Below are 18,069 nucleotides of genomic sequence, written 5' to 3'. Positions count from 1 at the left end.
CCCCTGTCTGAATTCTGCGTTGTAAGTTCCTGGCCTTCTGAGTTCTGATGTCATCTTATTGCCCATCTACATCTCCCGTTGTTTTCATAACACCAGCTGTCTGCCCACGTACTTTACCTTTATCTTTCTTGTTTTGGAGTCTTTGCCCTTGGTGCATTTTTGCCAGGGATGCCTCTCCCTTCTTACTTACCCAAAACAACATTCCTTTGAGACCCTGCTTAAGTCTCATCAGGGTGAAATAGTGCTCTCATCTTCCTAGGTATCTCTAGACTTGATGAGGTTTTTATCTTCTGTTGTCCTGATTGTTTCATGAGGGAGACATGTTTTCTTCTTTTAGAGACCCTGCTTTAGTTCTTTTCTGTGATCCTTGCAGCTTCTGACCTATGTGAGACAACCCCTTGTGGAGTGGAATGGAGCAGCCCATGCAGGGAGCCGCTGGGCCTGGCTCCCGGGGTCAATTCCTTCACATCCTGGCTGGTTGAGGTCAGGATGGTGGAATTTCTGCCCCTTCCTTGGATGTGATTTAGACATTCACCTATTCTCATCTGCCCAGAGCATATTCAGAAGAATATGATACAAGCTTTTTACTGGAGCTTCAGTCTAGAAAGAAGGTCAGTTGTGTGAATGGTGACAATGCTCTCTGGCTCCTTACTATAGAGACTCCTGCAGTACCAGGGTCACCTTATTACCCACCCATACCCTCTGCAAACAGGGTTCCAAACACCATGCACTGTTTGTACATTTATCTCCTGTCTAGAATGTGAGCTCCCAAAGGGAGCTGTATTTCATTCATTTCTAGGTCTCTGGTTTCTAGCCACACAGGGCCATTGAGTAGGCACAGTCGTCTCTCCTTATCTTTGGCTTTTGCTTTCTGTGGTTTTAATTAATCACAGTAAGCTTTGGTTTAAACTATTAAATGGAAAAATCCCAAAATAAGCTATGCATAGGTTTTAAATTGAGTAGCATGATTAAATCTTGCATCTTCCTGCTTCATCCCAGGCAGGACATATACTATTCCTTTGTCCAGCATATCCAAGATGTCTCCACTACCTGGCCATTAGTCACTTCCTAGCTGTCACAGTTATCAGATTGTCTGTTGTGGAAGCCTAGTGATTATATACAAAGTTTGGCATGATCTATGGTTTTGGCATCTACTAGGGATCTGGGGACATATCCTCCACTGATAATGGAAGATAATTTTGAGGATATAAGAAGGTGGAAAGACATCCCTTGCTCCTGGGTAGGAAGAATCAACATAGTGAAAATGGCCATACTTCCAAAACTGCTATATAGATTCAATGCAATCCCAGTTGAAATCCCAACAGTATATTTCACAGAATTTGAGAAAACAACCCAAAAATTCATTTGGAACCAGAAGAGACCTAGAATAGCAAAAGCCATTCTAGGCAACAGAGACATGGCAGGGGATATCACAATTTCCAACTTGAAACTATACTACAAAAACAGAATGGTATTGGCAAAGGAACAGACCTGAGGATCAATGGAATAGATTAGAAGATGCAGAAACCACACCAGACATACTCAAGCTACCTCAACCTCCACAAAGGAGACAATCATCCTCACTGGAGGAAAGATAGCCTCTTTAATAAATGGTGTTGGAAAAACTGGCTTTCAACGTGCCAAAGATCCCTATCGTTCACCATGCACTAAACTAAAATCCAAGTGCTTTAAATATCTAAATATCAAAACAGAAACACTAAACTTACTGGAAAGTAAATTAAGTAGAACTCTCGAAGATATTGGCATGGGAGAAGACTTTATGAACAAATCAGCAGCAGCATAAGAACTTGCACAAAGAATAAACAACTGGGATCTCATTATATTAAAAAGTTTTTGCAGTGCAAGAGAAATCACCAATAGAGCTAAGAGACAACCTGCAATGTGGGGAAAAAATTTTTACCAGCTACTCCTCAGACAAAGGACTATTATCTAGAATATATAAAGAACTCAAAAAAAAATCAGGCCCCCCCCAAATACAAAGACCAGATTCAAAAATGGGCATCTGAAATGAACAGACATTTCTCAGACAAAGAAGTAAAAGCAGCAAATAAATATATGAAAAAATGTTCAACATCACTGGTCATTCAAGAGAGGCAGATGAAAACAACACCGAGATTCCACCTTACCCCAGAAAGAGTGGCTGCTAGCAAGAAATCAACCAATAACAAATGCTGGCGGAGCTGTGGGGAGAAAGGAACCCTTCTCCATTGTTGGTGGGAGTGCAGACTGGTGCAAACACTGTGGAAATCAATATGGAGATGCCTCAAAGAACTAGGATTAGAGGTTCCATTCGACCCAGCTATCCTGCTGCTGGGAATTTTTCCAAAAGAATTAAAAGAATCATTCCACAGTGATATATGTGCACCTATGTTTATAGCAGCACAGTTTGTAATCACTAAAACTTGGAAACAACCCAAATGCCCATCAACTGGAGACTGGATATAAAATAGAGTACTACTCAGCCATAAAGAATGAGAAACTAGAAACATTTATAGCTAAATAGATGTACATTGAGGCTATACTCAAGTGAAATAAATAGGACACTTGAGTAAATATTGAATGGTTTCTCTGGTGTGAAAAACTAAAAATGTACATAAGGTACAAATGATATAATTGGGAGTGTGAAACAGGAAGAAAATGGCTAAAGGGGAAGTGGGAAGGGAGGGAAAAGGAAATAAGGGAAAAGAAAAAACTATGAAAAAGAGGGCCTTGGATTTAGCTCAGTCGTTCTGGCATCTGCCTCACAAGAGCAAGGACCCGAGTTCAATCCCCAGTACCACCCCTCCAAAAGTGAAAAAATGGAAACAAAGTCTTTGTAAATAGGGAAGGGTGAAGGGGGTGAAGGGAGAACAGGGGTATGGGGAAAAGACAAGAACCAAGATCTGTCATGTAAAGGTACAAGATCTCAATGATAAATGTAATTGTATTATTTGCTTAAATGTACCAATAAACAATGAAAAAAAAAAAAAGAAAGAATCACTTTGTAGGGCTGGGGATTCAGCTCAGTGCCACTATGCCTGCCTGGAAAATGCAAGGTTCTGAGTTGGGGGGGATCACTTCGGAGGCCTGTTAAAATGCAGATTCTGATTCTTTGGGCCTGAGGTGGGGCCTGTGACTCTACATTTCTAAGAAGTTCCCAGGTGACACTGCAGATGCTGGCCCAGGAACCATACTTTAAGAAGTTAAGCTCTAAAGTCAAAGTAAACTAGCAAGCTTAGCCTTCACAAGGCCACCTTCTCTCTGCCAGCCCCAACCTGTCAGGCCCTTGCTCTGGCTCCAGATGACTTTTGGTCCTGGAGTGCGGAGTTAGATAAAAGTTATTCTAAGTCTGAATATTTAGTTTCTTTTAGCCAAATCCTGCAAAGAAGCATAAAATCTTTGGATCCTTTAAATTTTGGAGACGGAGTTTTGCTCTGTAGTACAGGCCAGCTTGGAATTCACTATCTAGCTCAGGTGACCTTGAACTCTTGATCCTGCTGCCTCAGCCTCCAAATGTTGGGGTTACACCACGCCTGACTGCATTCATTTCTTGCCTCAGTTGCCTCCAGAATAGAAGCCTCTGAACCTAGTGTTGCAATCAAGTGAGTTAGAGAAGCTGCTTCCCTTAGTATCTGGGCCTCACAGGCATCCTTGGCTGCATTAAGAAAAAGAAGGAGGCCGACTACATCAAACCAAAAATCTCTGGCAGCAGGGCTGGGCTGAAAAGTGTCTGTGGCAGCTCAGATGCAGGTGCTGCAGACTGGAACTTGGTGGGATGGGGCTGAACTGGGAGCTGGGGCCCTGCTTGTACCAGCCCATCCCTCTTGGAACATCTGTGGACTGCGAAGCGGGGAAGGAACCTTGGGGTCAGCGGGGGGCAGCACTGGAGGAGACGTTTTCCCCAGGCTCGCCCTTCTTTTTCCCTGAAGTTCCTTTCCCTGGATCATCCCTCTGGAGCCCACCCTACCATAGTGAAAGACTCCCCAGGACAGTCCGTGCGATCCTGGCAGGTGCACGGAGGGCAGGTGGCCATCTACTCCTCTGCCTTCTGGCGACTGCTTCTCAGCTCTGGCTCCCTTTGCTTCTTCTGCAGTGAACCTGGCTAGATTTCACTTCCTTCTCACGGCCTGCTTTCTCTCATTTCCTCTCCAAATTCAGCAGCCTGGCCAGCCTTGTGAGGTCGGTCACCACCTGTTTATTTAGGATCTACTCTACCAGGCACCGTGCAGGACTCCCATTTGATTCCTCTACATTCTGCCCCTTTGCACCTTCATTACACACCTGCAGATGCTAACTGCTTCATCTGTCCTCCTAATCTTTTCTTTAGAGGCCCAGGGCTGGTTCCCAGTCTCCACACCTGTGTAATAAGCAATGCGGAGTACTGGAAATAAGCCAGTGCTTCACCCAGGCCTTTATTTAAATCCTGGCCACTAACTACCATGTGTACATGGGCAAATTAAGTCTTGGGAGCCTTTTGCTCCTCATTTACAATAAATTAAAAGGGGAGCGGGAGAATGAAAGGAAGGAAGGAAGAAAGAAAAAGAAAGAAAAAAGAAAGAGAAAGGAAGGGACTGGTTAAGGGTTAAGATTAAATTGAGATACTATATACACCAAGTACTCAGTGGAGCCTAAAAACACGTGTTCCTCCCTCTCTGGCACATGGATCGCTCTTTGTGTATGCACGGCATTGCTGCAGGAGAGCCTGTACTCTGCTTGACTACCACCTTGCTACGCCCTCACCTCAATTCTCCCACTTATGCCATTAAGTCTACTATTTCTCTTTAAAACTTGAACACACACACACACACACACACACACACACACACACACAAGAGGAAGCCAGATGAGGAACTCTCTACCCACCACTGGTTAGTTTGGCCCAGCAAGCTAGCTACTGGGGTGACACCTAGTTCTCCGACTTTTTTCTTCTTTCTACTTTTTCCTGGAACATTTTAAAGCAGATTCCAGCCCTCGTATCATGTCCCCTGTACGCTCTCCAGTGTGTATCTTTAACCGATAAAGACGCTGGAGAACATAACCACAATACATTCTTAATCACATGGCACAAAATTAAGAATTATTCACTAATACAATCTAGTATCCAGGCCATATTTATTTTTTCCCCCGATTGTCTAAAAAACGTTTTTCTTGTTGGTCTGTTTGAATCAGGATCTCCCAAGGGTTTACGTAAAATCTCTTGATGTTTTTGCACAAGCTTTCTTTGCGTGTTCTGTTTTGGTGGAAATGCTAGAATAATGAGGAAATCATTACTTCCTGAAATTTTCTCCAACTCACTTGCCTGAACCCTCTCAAAATGACACAAAAACAAATATTTCCTTTTTTTGGCCTTTTTGGGGTATGTTTTTTAAATAATGAAAAAAAAGCCCCTCCCCTTATAGCAGCTTTGAAATAAATGGATTCCTCTAATAGTTTTTAAAATCCAAAAATCATTCCAAGTGAAGGAGTATTTGCTTTAGTTCTTGTTTCAGGGGGCAAAAATGTCTGGCAACTTTGTTTTTTGCAGAAAGACGTTTTTATGCCCTCCCACTTGCCTTTTGAAATCCACCAACCATAGTATTTACTCTATCCCCCTTTTCCCTCCGTTACACACCCCCCCTTTTTAGCAGCCACATACAGGTCGGCCATATTAGAGAGATGGAAATAAAGCTTCCTTGATGTTGTGTATGTCTTTGAAGTACATCCGTGCATTTTCTACTTTAGCATCTAACCATTCCTCCCCTGTAGTCCTTGGTCTCTCGAACTCCCCTCTCCCCTAGCCCACTCACCTAACATCTCAGTCTGTGAAAATGCGCAGGGATGCCTGGCTACCTCGCCCTGCCTTCAGTCTCACGGGGCTCAGTCTCTTTTTCACTTTGGGTAAGTTAGACCCACATCTGCATGCTCCCGAGGGTTCTGAGGCGCAACAACTGGAAGAGGAGGGGGGTAGGGGGCAGAAAGGAAGAGCGGCACCGTTAGCGCTTCCCTCCGTGTCCTTGGGAAGGGAGGTGCAGGGGACTGCAGGGACAGCGCCAGACCGCATACTGCTGGGGTACTTGGTCACTGAAATGCTGGGTCGGGGTCTGAGTGTTGCTGCGGGTGAAATTTGTCAAGGGAGGTGATTTTTCTTGGATTTCCCTAAGTGGACCCTTGTGCGGGGGTGGGGCAGCCGGAAGGGCGATATGCTGAATTTTTGTGGATTTTTTTTAAATTTTATTTTTTACTGCTGTGGGTGTAGGGTCCTGAGACTTACTGCTTCCTTGAAGGACTTCTTTTGTGAACCTAGATCCTTGAAATCTGGTGGATTTTAGGGAATTAAAAAACAGCGTTTTGGAGAGTTGGGGGCTGAAAGTTGAGCCTGGGTCTGGCGTCCTGAAAGTCTGTGCCCCTGATTTGTCAGAATGTGTGTGAGAACGGGTGGGAAGCAGGCTTGAGGAGCAATCCCCGAGTGGGGAAGAGGAGGGCTGAGACAGGCAAGGGTGCTAAAGGCATCTCCAGCTGGGGCCAGAGGGAAGGGAGGAGGGGGCAGGTGAAAAGATTCAGGGGAAGGGAAGGAACCCTGGGCTGCAGTGAGGCTGGGGCCCTTTGAAAGCAGTCTTAGAACTGTCCAGCTCCATCTGGCTCGTGGTCCTGGAAAGTGGCTCCTAAGGTGAATTTCATAGACTTCTGGTGGGCAGGTGGGCTAGAAAGTTCTATGGAACCTATTTTATAGATAGCTTCATTCTTGCTCCTAAACTTACTCATTGCTGCTGCAGTGACTGAGGGCCAGTGGGAATGTTTCTTGTCACAAAGTCTCTCTCTCTCTCTCTCTCTCTCTCTCTCTCTGGCACGATGTGCTGGGTATTGGGTAGGAGTGCTAACCAGAGTCACACAGAGGCCCTGGCAGCCTGCACCATAAGGTCTCTTAGCTTTGCCGAGTTAGCTGGCATATTAACAGAGCAGAAATGTTGTAGAAGCTTGACTGACATCAACCCCAGGTTATTGCTTAATAACCACAGGCAAGTTACTCAGCTCCCATGAACCTCCCAGTCTCTCATGGGTAAACTGGACAGTGCCTCCTTCTGTTGTGTTTGCAACCTGCACATGGCAGTCAGCAATGGCTAACTTTGCTGAAAGGATGTGAGAGTTGGTGGAATTCCAAAAGCAGAGGGGAGGGCTTTTCCTAAGCCCAGGCACAGAGCTTATATTTAGTTCTCACAGCAATTATTGGAAGATGTAATTATTATGTGCATGTTGTAAGGAGGAAATGGAGGCACAGACAAGTAATTTGCCCAATATGGTCACATGACTGGCATGCAGTGGAGCTGAGATTTGAACTCCTGTGTATCTGGCTTTGGCAAATGCTGGACTTAAATGCTGGACTTAAATTCTGGACTCTGCTGCCCCCAATGTTCAAGAAGCAGTGCTGCCACGTTAACAGTAACTGACCCAAGAATCCTAAGTGTATGCAAAGGTGGTGGTGGGGGAGGGGTTAGGCGAGTTGCCTGGAGCTGAAGGATAGACACCTTCCTTCAAGAGTTAGGAAGAGCTTTCTGTGAGAAGGAAGAGCACTTGTGAGAGCCATTTCTAAGTGAAGAAAACAAGGGGCTTAGTGACCAGGACCAGAAACTTGGGAGCCTGAGATAAAGATATCTGGATGTAGAGGCTGTGAGAGTTAGGCGGAGGAAGCTAAAACCGCGCCAAACCCAAGCAGAGGAGTTTGAACTTGACCCTGATAGCCTCTGGTACCTCAAGGCTGTGAGCAGCGTGGACAATGAGACTTCAGTGGTCGTAGAAATGTCAGTCACTGGGATGAAGGGATGCCACAGATGCTGAGGGAGGGGACTGCCGGGGTGGGGCCTGTGGTGATGATTGGAGAACTGGTGAAGAGAAAGAGCAGGCTGGACAACTGGCTGCAACCATGGCATGATCACAGGAGTCTAATTTTTAGTGAGAAACTTTCTGAATGCATGGGCTTCCTGGAGTTTTTCTGAAGACTATTGACTTTGCAGCTATGGTCCTGGTTACCAAAGTCTAGGTTATGAGAGGGGAGGCTTGCAAAGGGTAGTCCGGTCCTCATTCAGGCCCACTGTGCATATCTGCCCGGGGAGAGGCACCTGGACATAGAGGGGGAAATGTTTTCCTTTCTGCCAACAAATTTTTTTGTTGTCATTGTTGTTATTTGAGACAGGGTTTCACTCACTGTGTAGTTCAGGCTGGCCTCGAACTCACAGTGATCCCCTGCCCCAGCCTTCTGAGTGTTGGGATTACAAGCATCCATGGATGGCTTTCAACAGAATTTTATTGAGAACTTATTGTTGTGGGGCCAGGGATACCATGATGAGTAAGAGTCAGTTCCTCAAAGCCTCTTGAGGGTCACAAGTAATAGCAATACAACATTTTATGTGCTGTACTAATATCAGCAACAATGGTAATAAGATCAGCTACCTTTTGTCAAGGGCTGTGTGTCAGGCATGTGCTGAGCCTTATACATGTAGGAGTCATTTAATCTTCACGGGGTCCCCAGATGGCAGGTCCTATTGTCTCCTGTATGACATGAGAAAAAGACTTGAAAAATTGCCTATGTTGCCTAAGATCAGATGAGGCACTAGAGCCCTTGTCTTGGTCAAAACACTACTCTGCGTCCAAATCAAAATGAAGCACAGGGAAGAGAGGAACAGGACTGGGGACGGGGCAGGATGCTGGTAAAGCTGGCACGGAGGCTATGCTTTATGAGCTGGCATCTAAGAGACATGTGGGAGAACTCCAGGGAAGAGGGTGAACGAGCTCCCCATCCTGCAGCAAAATCATATGTGCAGGGACCTTGAGGGGACAAGAGGGCAGTGTTTGTAGGAAGAGTCAGAACTCTGGGGTCTCTGAAGTGAAGGGATGGGAGCTGGCAGGAGATGAGACTGGGTATAGGTTGGTCCCAGGTGGCAGAAGGCTCAGGAGTCGTGCCATCTCCGTGCCAGAGTCTGGACTTGGTCCTAAAAGCAGCAGGGCACCACTGGAGGTCTGGAGGTGAAGAATGATGAGCCCCAGTTGATCCTGGCTATGTGAGGGATGGGGATGGAGGGTTGGAAAGAGGAGTGATGGGAACTGACTTCCAGTCTCTGAAAGAGTGTTAGGCAGATGGGCAAATTTTCATGATCTCTGCAAGATGAGCCAGGTAGAACAATGGGTGACTCATGGCCCATGGGGGGGACACGTGTACCTTGGAGAGGGTACCCAGCACCAGTGATGTTTTGGAGTTAAGAGAAGTCACATTCTTACTGTATCTCTGTTGATGATTTCCTTTCTGTGAGATGGGAATCAGGAGACTCAGACTGAAGGTCTTGTCCCAAGGGGACTATAGGAAAGTGATGGGCTCTCTTTTGGGGAGTTTCATTTAAACAAGACCGTTGCCTGCTGGGCAGCCTGCCTGGAGCTGGGGACCTGAAGTTTCAAGCCTGTGCCTGTCATGTAGACTGCAGGACACCTGTCCCCTGGGATGCTTTGGAATGACAATCACATCCCCATGCTGGTTCGACCACTTTCCCGTCTGGAGCCAGGCAACAGGGGATCAAATTTTAGCTTTGTCATGTACTAGCTGAGAATCTGGGCTATTTGTTTAACAGCTCTGTGCTTCACTTTCTCACCTGGAAAGTGGGGGAGAAAACAGGGTCACTGGGATTATAGACAAGGCAATGTGCACGGAGTGCTGATCCAGTGCCTCCCCCTCGTCAGCACTTTTTGGGCTTCTGAGTCTATTAGAAGGCCTCCCTGTGGGCCTGGATCTTCTGCCTCCCTGAAGCAACAGAGTTAGTCAAGAGACCAGGATGCTGCTCACATCTCTGACCTTGAGCAAAGATTTCCTGATCTTTAATGGGGTCTTGGATCTGTAGAAGACCCGAGGCCTCTCATCGCAGAGCCGCTGAGATTCTGATGAGGCCCTCAACTGCATCTCAGTACAGCAGTCAGGAGCCCTGGTTCTGGCCTCATCTTGTTCCTATTTGTGTCTCTCCCTCATGGTCCCTCTTTTCTCTGAGGTAAAATACAAATGCTCTCAGCTCTGGCATCCTCTGATTTGGTGACCCCCTCTTCCTTTCTGCAGAAGGGAGGTGATGCTTGACCTCTGTGACCGCTAGAGGGCACCCTTTTCCAGCCTGGTGGCTCTGGCAGGGAGCATGAACAGGAGCCCACATTGCACCTCTTTTTGCCCCACAGACAGCTAGGAAAGGCCTCATGCTCCCTAGGGCTCTGTCCTCTTACGAAGTGGTAGGGTGCCAGCCCCTTAAAAATGGAGACAACTGTTGGGTGGGGTTCAATTTTGAACCTAGAATGCTGCCTGGAGTTGTTGCGGTTGGACAGAGGCCCCAGGAGGGTGGAATCCAAGAGGTAAGCCAAATGTGGCAGAGCTCTTCCTTTTTGTTCAGGTGGCCCTGAGAAGGTTGCAGCCTTTCCAAGGGAAGGGGCTAGAGAGGCAGGGCATTACTGGGACAGAAGGTAAACTCAGGACAAGCCTCCATAAGCTCCTTCCTGCAGATTTCTCTGCCTCTGCAGAGTGGGGGTGGTGTTGGTATTTTCTGCACACCTCCTCCTTGCCTGGTGCTGGGCCAGCCGCTTTCAGAATGGATATGAAACTGCAGGGGACGGGAACTGGGCTTTGTTCCTCCTGTGGGGCCCACTCAGCCTCCCTAGTTGGTACTCTCCTATGAACACTTAGTGTGTACCTGCTACCCTTGCCTGAGGGTGAGGTTCACTGCCCAGGTGGAGGGGTCAGCAGTTCAGCGCATCTCCTGCCCAGAAGTCCTGCCTCCTGGCCCTGCCTCTTCCTCTGGAGACACAGGCTGAACAGAAGGATGCTCTGAGCTGGCTTGGGTTTCCCCATTCCCAGGATGCAGGGCTGCTTCTGGGGAAGGCTCCAGAAGCTTTGTGCAACCAGTTTGAAGAGTAGGGGCCCTGAAGCCTGGTTCCTTTTCCAGATCTGGGAGAATCCCAAGGCTTGAGGGGTCGGTCTCCAATGTTCCCTGGGACCGGGACTCTCTGCCCTTCCAAAGCCTTTCCTGCCCATGAGGCAGAACTTGAGAATGCGAGATAATAAGAGCCACCATTTGTTATTATAACAACCCCAGGAAGGGTATCTCTGGTGCGTTTTAGAGGGAGGGGGCTGAGGCATAGAGAGGTGGAGGAACTTACTTATTTTCCTTCTGCCAGCAGATGGCGGCCGAGCTGGGATGGAATCCAAGTCTGATCGATTTCCTGTATATGTTGCCCACATATCAAGGGCTGTAATTCCAGCCTGGTCCCCTCCCCCAATCCACCCTTGAGCCCTCTAATGACTTCCTGTTATACTGGGAAGCATGCATCCTAACTCTCTGTCCTGCTCTTTTCTGGCCCAGTCCCCGCCTTGTGCTCTGACCTCAGGCCTCCCCATTCACCCCTTGGCCCCCTCTGCTTGTTCCACTTCAGATGCATAAAGGTCGTTCCGGCCACTGGGACTTTGCCTTCAGTGTTCCCCTTGCTGTGGATCTCAGTTCCCTGAAAACTTCAAATGGCCCCCTCCCTCACTTGAGCTGGGCGCTGCTGGACATCACCCTCTCACAGCAGCCTCCCAGACCACCTGGAATAAAACCACTTCTCCTTGCCTGTCTCAGTCCCCAGAGCCCATGCCGTGGATCACTCCCTACATTCACATTCTTTCCCTTTTCCTTGTTACTGTTTGTCCCTCTCCCCAGAATACAAGCCGTGTCTGCTTCATGGTGACCTCCAGGGCCTAGACTAAGTGCCTTGCACATAGTAGGTTATTTGCAGATATTTAGTAAATGAGTAAATGAATGATGCTGAATGTTACTGCTAATGATTGTGTGTGTGGCGCTGGGTATTGAACCATGCCTTGTGCGTGCTAGGTAAGCACTCTTCCATTGAGCCCTGTTAATATTCAGTCAATCTTTTGGGATGGGGCTTTGGTAATATTGGCCGAGAATCTTGGAATCAGGGTCAAGGATAAGGTGGAGGAAGTGAGATGCCCGAGTATAACATTTAAGGAGGTGTCTTCGTGACCCTGAAAGTGGGTGTCTCCTTGACTATTGTGTCTTTCGTATATCACTTGCTTCCCATAGGCCCCCTACTGCCCAGAATGCTGGAGTTGCTAGGCCCTTCTCAGCTCAGCCCTCGTGTCTCCTGGTCCAAATCAGGGCCTCTCTCAGGACCCTATAGGACCCGTGCTTACCACTCTGGCACTTATCAGCCTGTGTCAGCTCCTTGCTGTGGTGTTTCCACAACTGCTTTCTTCAAAATGGATTGCTGTCCCTGCAGGCCCATCAGCTGGTCCTTAGAACAGTGCCTCTTCTGGGACACCTCTCTCCTCCCAAGGTGCCTCTGCCCTGTTTCCTGCCCATCAGAGACTGGGGCTGGCAGTACTAGGACACTGCTTGCCCTGTCCCTAGGTATGGAAAGCAAGTGAGGCCTCCTTTGTCCCCATCTTTCCTCGGCTACCTATCCCATGGCGGGCACAACAGCCTCAGCTGGAAGGGCTTTGGCCCAGCAAAGATGGTCAGGAAGACATGGAGACAAAGGGAGAAACTGAGGCCAGCACAGTGAAACCTCCCATTCAGCAGGCAAATGAACAGGGGCAGGAAGAAGGGCTACCCAGCAGTAGTCTTGGAAAAGGCTGGGAGCCATCCGGCTGTTCCTGGCTTGAAAAACCATTTGGTCTCTCTTCATTCTCAATTGCTTGGTGCCCATTGACCCGAGGGACCACACCGAGCACTCATGGCTTTGTTTCTCTCAAACCCCACCTCCTGTCTAGCTGTAGCAGTAGGGGCCCCAGGTGGCTGCCCACAGCCCGGCTCTGCCTCTTCTCTCCTCTCCCCACTGGCTACAGGGGCTTGCCCTTTCCCAGCCCTGTCGGCTAGAACCCTCATCAGCTCCTGACTTTGTCTGCAGCACCATCAGGGCAGAGCATGGAAGTCACAGTCCCCACCACCCTCAGTATCCTCAATGGCTCTGATGCCCGCCTGTCCTGCACCTTCAACTCCTGCTACACCGTGAACCACAAGCAGTTTTCCCTGAACTGGACGTACCAGGAATGTAGTAACTGTTCCGAGGAGATGGTGAGTGCCAGGGTAGTGGGAGGTCATCTTTCCCATCTCTGATCCTTCTGGGAGCAAGGCTCCAGAGGACTTGGGTGGGTCGCCTGCTGCAGAGGACTTTGACACCAGGCATACGCCACATCTCGGTGGCCCTTCTGGGGGTAACTGCCTTTCTTCCCAGGTGCATGGGAGGAGCTGGCCTGCCCACTATGCCTGTAGCTCCCCAGGCATCCAGGTGCCCACCCTGTCCCCTATCCCAACCCGCAGTTCCTCCAGTTCCGCATGAAGATCATTAATCTGAAGCTGGACCGGTTCCGAGACCGTGTGGAGTTCTCCGGGAACCCGAGCAAGTATGATGTGTCAGTAACACTGAGAAGTGTGCAGCTGGAGGATGAGGGCATCTACAACTGCTATGTCACCAACCCGCCTGACCGCCACCGGGGCCATGGCAAGATCTACCTGCAGGTCCTCCTGGAAGGTGAGGGTTGGGGCCCTGAGCCTCTCCACAGTGTCAGCCCAGGGCATGTGGGAGGCTGTCTTCTCCTGAGCGTGGAGGTACAGCTTGAGCTGAGTGGAAGGCGCCCACTCTCTTCCCTCTGGCCCTTGAGGGAACAGGTCTCAGAGTCTTTAGAATGATACTGACCATGGTCACAACCTTAATAATAATGGTAGCTTTCGTTTATTAGATGCTTACTACGTCTCATTTCAAAGTAAACTCTGTATGCTGCATTTCATTTCATCCTCATGGAAAGCTCATAAGGGAAGTACAATTAGTATCCCCATTTCTCAGGTGAGGAAACTGAGGTTAGAAAGGCTAAGTTACCTAAGGTCACACAATTCATAAATTGTACAACCAGGACTCAAACTTAGTCTCTTTGATCTCAAAGTCCATGCTCTGAAGTACTGCATTCTAACAACTCCTCAACTTGATTTGGTATTAGCCTTTGGCTGAAGTCCTATCCAGAGAGTAAAGTCAGGACTCTCCCACCCCCAGACATGTTATGTAGGGGAACAGGGGTGCCAGAGGGGGCCCCCCTTTCGATCCCTGGTCTCAGTGGGTGTGCTCTCTCTCCTTCCCCAGAGCTCCCTGAGCGGGACTCCACGGTGGCGGTCATTGTGGGTGCCTCCGTGGGGGGCTTCCTAGCTGTGGTCATCTTGGTGCTGATGGTGGTCAAGTGTGTGAGGAGGAAAAAGGAGCAGAAGCTAAGCACGGATGACCTGAAGACGGAGGAGGAGGGCAAGACAGATGGCGAGGGCAATGCAGATGACGGTGCCAAGTAATGGGGCCATCCCTGCGGCCCCTCCCTGTGTCTCGCCTCCGCCCACTCTCCACCCTGTACGTGTGACCCTGCCTGCCCTCTCTTGGTGTGCTTCTCCTGAACAGGACCCCAGGGCACAGCTGGGAGCTCCTGCACCCCTCACTTCGTACCCTACACCCCGCACCAAGAGTGACCCACCTCTCTTCCATCTGAGAACCTGCCATGGCATCCAGGATGTGTGGCCCTGGGGAGAGGAGAAAGGGGCTCCACCCTGAGAGGAGGCAGGAGGCATGTCTGGGGCTTCCCGAAAGAGGGTGGTGAGGGTGGCAGTGTGGAGGAATTCAGCTGTCCTGCTGCATGGGGTGGGTCTGGGGTGGGGAGGGCAGCTCTGCTGTGCTGACCCGAGCTGCCTCAGAAGACCTTGGCTGTGGCCTTGCCGTGCCCCTTGGGCTCCTCCCAACCCAGAGCAGCCCTCAGGTTGTGGGTGAGAGGGTGTCCATAATTTGGAGGGAGGGCACATTAAAGGGATGATTGTACAATTCTAGGACACTGAAGAAAGCTAGGGCTGAGGCAAACCTGGCTCAAATCTTGGCCTGGGGAGCTCTATTCCAGCCTTCATCTCTGTTGTTAGCTGCTCCCCTAGGAGGTTCTTGGTTTGCTACTGGCTACTGACCTCTTGGGGATGTTGCTGAAGACAGTACTGGAGAAGCAGCTCCAGGTAGGGTCCTGCTTCCCCTGCTGAGGATTGGGAGACTGGCATCAGAGCTGGCTGAGGGACTGACGAGTGGGGCTCTGTCATTAACGGGCTTGACTTCAGGCTGCCTTCTGTAACAGGGCCAGCATCCTCACGTGGGCCAAGCAGAACCAAGATTTACGCATGGGTTTAGACTTTTCCAGTTGCCCTCAGTAAGGTTTGCGTCTGGCTTTGGCAAGACGGAGGATGGGAAGGCTGGAGAGAAGTGTGAGAGGGGTCAGGGAGCCTCGGAGCCCTGGGGCCAGCCTAGGCCCACCTGGAGCCTGTCACTTGCTCCCTTGCCCCTCTGCTCCAAGCAGGTTTTCTTGTGAGGAAGAAAGTAACACTCGTGGGAGCCAACTTTCACTGTCATTTAACTCACATTAAAATGGAATCCTTTAAGCCTGGGGAGAGGGAGAAAGATTGCATCAGAAACTGCTGACTCAGAGAAACTTCAGAGGTCAGCCAGATCTCTCGAGCTGAGGGGAAGTGGAGGTTCCATGTGATGGGAGATTGAGGATCTCCTTCTCTAGCACCTGGACCTCCATTTTTAATCAACAGAGCCATAGTTTTCCCAGTGGGTGGGCCTCTAGGGCCTGGTGGATGAGGATGAAGAAGGTAGGGTGAGGGTGCTCACTCAGCGCTGCTCCTCTCCCAGGAGCCCAGCCCCTGGCAGCTCAGGGAATTAGGTGTCCAGGGCAGGGAATGAGCCTGGGAACAGAGGATGGAGGTAGCAAGGGATGACCATGGTCTCGGAGACCAGTCCCTGCCTTTACCTATCAGATAGCCAACTGGGAGAGAGGGCAGTAGTGTACGGGAGATTCAGCTCAATTCACTTCAGTTCAACAACCATTTACTGAGCATCTGCTCTGTGCCAGGCACTGTGCTTGGTGCCGGGGACACACACAAAGCCATAACAGAGTTGGAGACTGCCAGGTCAGCACTGTAGGATCGAGATTGATTTTTATCTGGGTGTCTATCTACTTCCACCTCTATAACCACTGCTTCTAGGATGAAAATTGAGGAGAAGGAAGAGATTCTAGAATCAGGGCCTTGGAAAAGGAAGAGGGCAGGTACAAGTGCTAATGGGTGCAGGGGCCAGGCACAGTAGGTATGGAGTCAGGGACGGACAACCAGCCAGAGAAATCCTGGGTGAGTCGAGTCCAGCCCTTCGGGAAATCTAAACTCATCAGCTCAGTACCTAGCTGCCAATCGACACACTGCCAACTGGGGTGGGCTAAACCACCAGGATGCCCAGAGCAGGTGGATACTGCCCCAACCTTCAAGCCAACCAGCTGGGGCCAGAGAGGTTAATGGTGGGCACCTCGAGCCAGCGGAGACCAAGGATGGTGGTGTACACTGCTGCAGCTGACAGGTTTCAGTATTTAGTCACCTCGTGTGTGACCTCCCCTCCTAGGTAAGTGAGGATCTGCGCTGATGTTGGGAATTTTTCTTTTTCCAAGACTCATAAGATTTAGAGGGATTATTTACAAAATTCCTTAGGTTCATTCTAAAAAGTCCTAACTCTCCTTAAAACTTCTGAGGCCTTGTCCTTCTCTCTCTGCCCTGAGCAGGTGGGGCCCGGGAAAAGCAGTGCCTGTCCATGGCCCTCAGGGGCCCGAGCTGTCCTTGTCCAAGGTGCCTGGCCTCACATGCACTTCCTTCTTGAGCCTTTTAGATCCTTCTCCAGAAGACTTGGAGCTGTCTCCCCCCAGAGAACTGAGGTTGGGAGCAAAATGGGGCTTCTGTGAGTCAAGGTGGGAAGCCAGTGAGATGTTTGCACAGCAGCCATTGCTCTGTCCTGTTTCTGAGCTTATGCCAGCAAGCTGTTCCTCTCCTGCAGTGTGGGGTTCAAGCCCCACTTCTGGCTGCATGCCCCCACCGCTGCGCTCTGCTGGTTTCAGTCTGTTGATTCTGCCTGTGCTCTCTCAGAACCCCATCATCCCCATCTGTCTCTTCCTTCTAATTAAGGGCCACTGCAAAGGGAAATGGGCTGGCTAATCTGTGGGATTTAGCTTACAAGAACAAAGCACAATTTTTCAGGACTGAAATGCCTCGAGGTGCCTTGGAATTGGCTTTGGAAATAGCTATCTGCCCCTCTAGCTGTGGACTCACCACAATTATTCCCACTTTCTAAAATCGAAAAGCTGATGGGATCTGTATATTTCTCTGTGAGTCTCCTTGGGGAGGTTGGGCTGGTAAATATTTACAAGGCTAAGTTAAGCATAAGCAGGTAGACAAGTGGAAATCCTGGCCAGGTTCAAAAAGATAGTCCTAGGCCACAGGAAGGGATGATGAGTCAAGGAATCGTCCTTCCTACTTGTGTCTTAAGCCTGTCCCTTGCTGTGCCGCTTGCTGATGTCTTCCTTTACTGAAGCTTGCTGATGCATTTGTACATAGCCTCTCTATATAGGTATAGATATATTATATATACAAATATAAAACATCTCACTACACCCACCCCAAAAGTTACATTGCGGGGACAGGGGGTAACACTTCTCAGTGCTTTGAGTTGATTCACCAAAGGCAAATTATGGAATGTTTTTACTGCTTTTTGTGCACTTGGAGGGGGAAATCCAGCTGCATGAGAAGAATTTATGCACATCTAGGCTTTACGGGCTGTGTGGTGGTTAGAAGGGGTGTTTGGAAGGGGAGAGAAGCTTAATCAATCCTCTGTGATCTGACTGCTGGGATGGATCTGCTTCTGAGAGCAGACCGAGTTTCTTCTGTAGTTTGTGTGATTGCCTGTATCTGTTGGCTGCAATAAACACACTGTCTCCCCTGAACATTCTCGAGTGTGGCTTTTTATAGAGGTGCAGAGTAGGACATGCGGAGGCTTTGCCAAGAGCCTGAAGGGGACCCCTGGTGCTCTTTTTTCTGGTAATTCCATTGACAGAGCCAGATCTGTCATCCAAAGACCTTATAAGTCAACCTACTCTACTCTCATCTACAGTTGTTTCACCCCCTCACCTTCCCAGAGCCTTGGGGGACTTTACCTGTCATGGGAAGCACCCAGGGACAGGGTGGT

At 49.3% G+C, this 18,069-nt stretch overlaps 1 protein-coding gene across 1 annotated transcript; it reads left to right on the top strand.

The window, feature by feature from the left end:
• The first annotated feature begins 5,620 nt into the window (after positions 1 to 5,620).
• Scn2b (sodium voltage-gated channel beta subunit 2) lies at positions 5,621 to 17,827 on the top strand. Its single transcript, XM_010629356.2, has 4 exons — positions 5,621 to 5,877; positions 12,904 to 13,070; positions 13,317 to 13,527; positions 14,131 to 17,827. Exons 1-4 carry the CDS (start codon positions 5,808 to 5,810, stop codon positions 14,328 to 14,330), a joined length of 648 nt encoding a protein of 215 aa, XP_010627658.1. The 5' UTR covers positions 5,621 to 5,807; the 3' UTR covers positions 14,331 to 17,827.
• Positions 17,828 to 18,069: the final 242 nt, after the last annotated feature.

The sequence above is a fragment of the Fukomys damarensis genome, unplaced genomic scaffold (assembly GCF_012274545.1).
Source record: "Fukomys damarensis isolate Sample0158 unplaced genomic scaffold, DMR_v1.0_HiC HiC_scaffold_16, whole genome shotgun sequence".
NCBI lineage: Eukaryota > Metazoa > Chordata > Mammalia > Rodentia > Bathyergidae > Fukomys > Fukomys damarensis.
The sequence above is the reverse complement of the archived record's forward strand: the minus strand, read 5'-3'. Positions and strand labels throughout refer to the sequence as shown.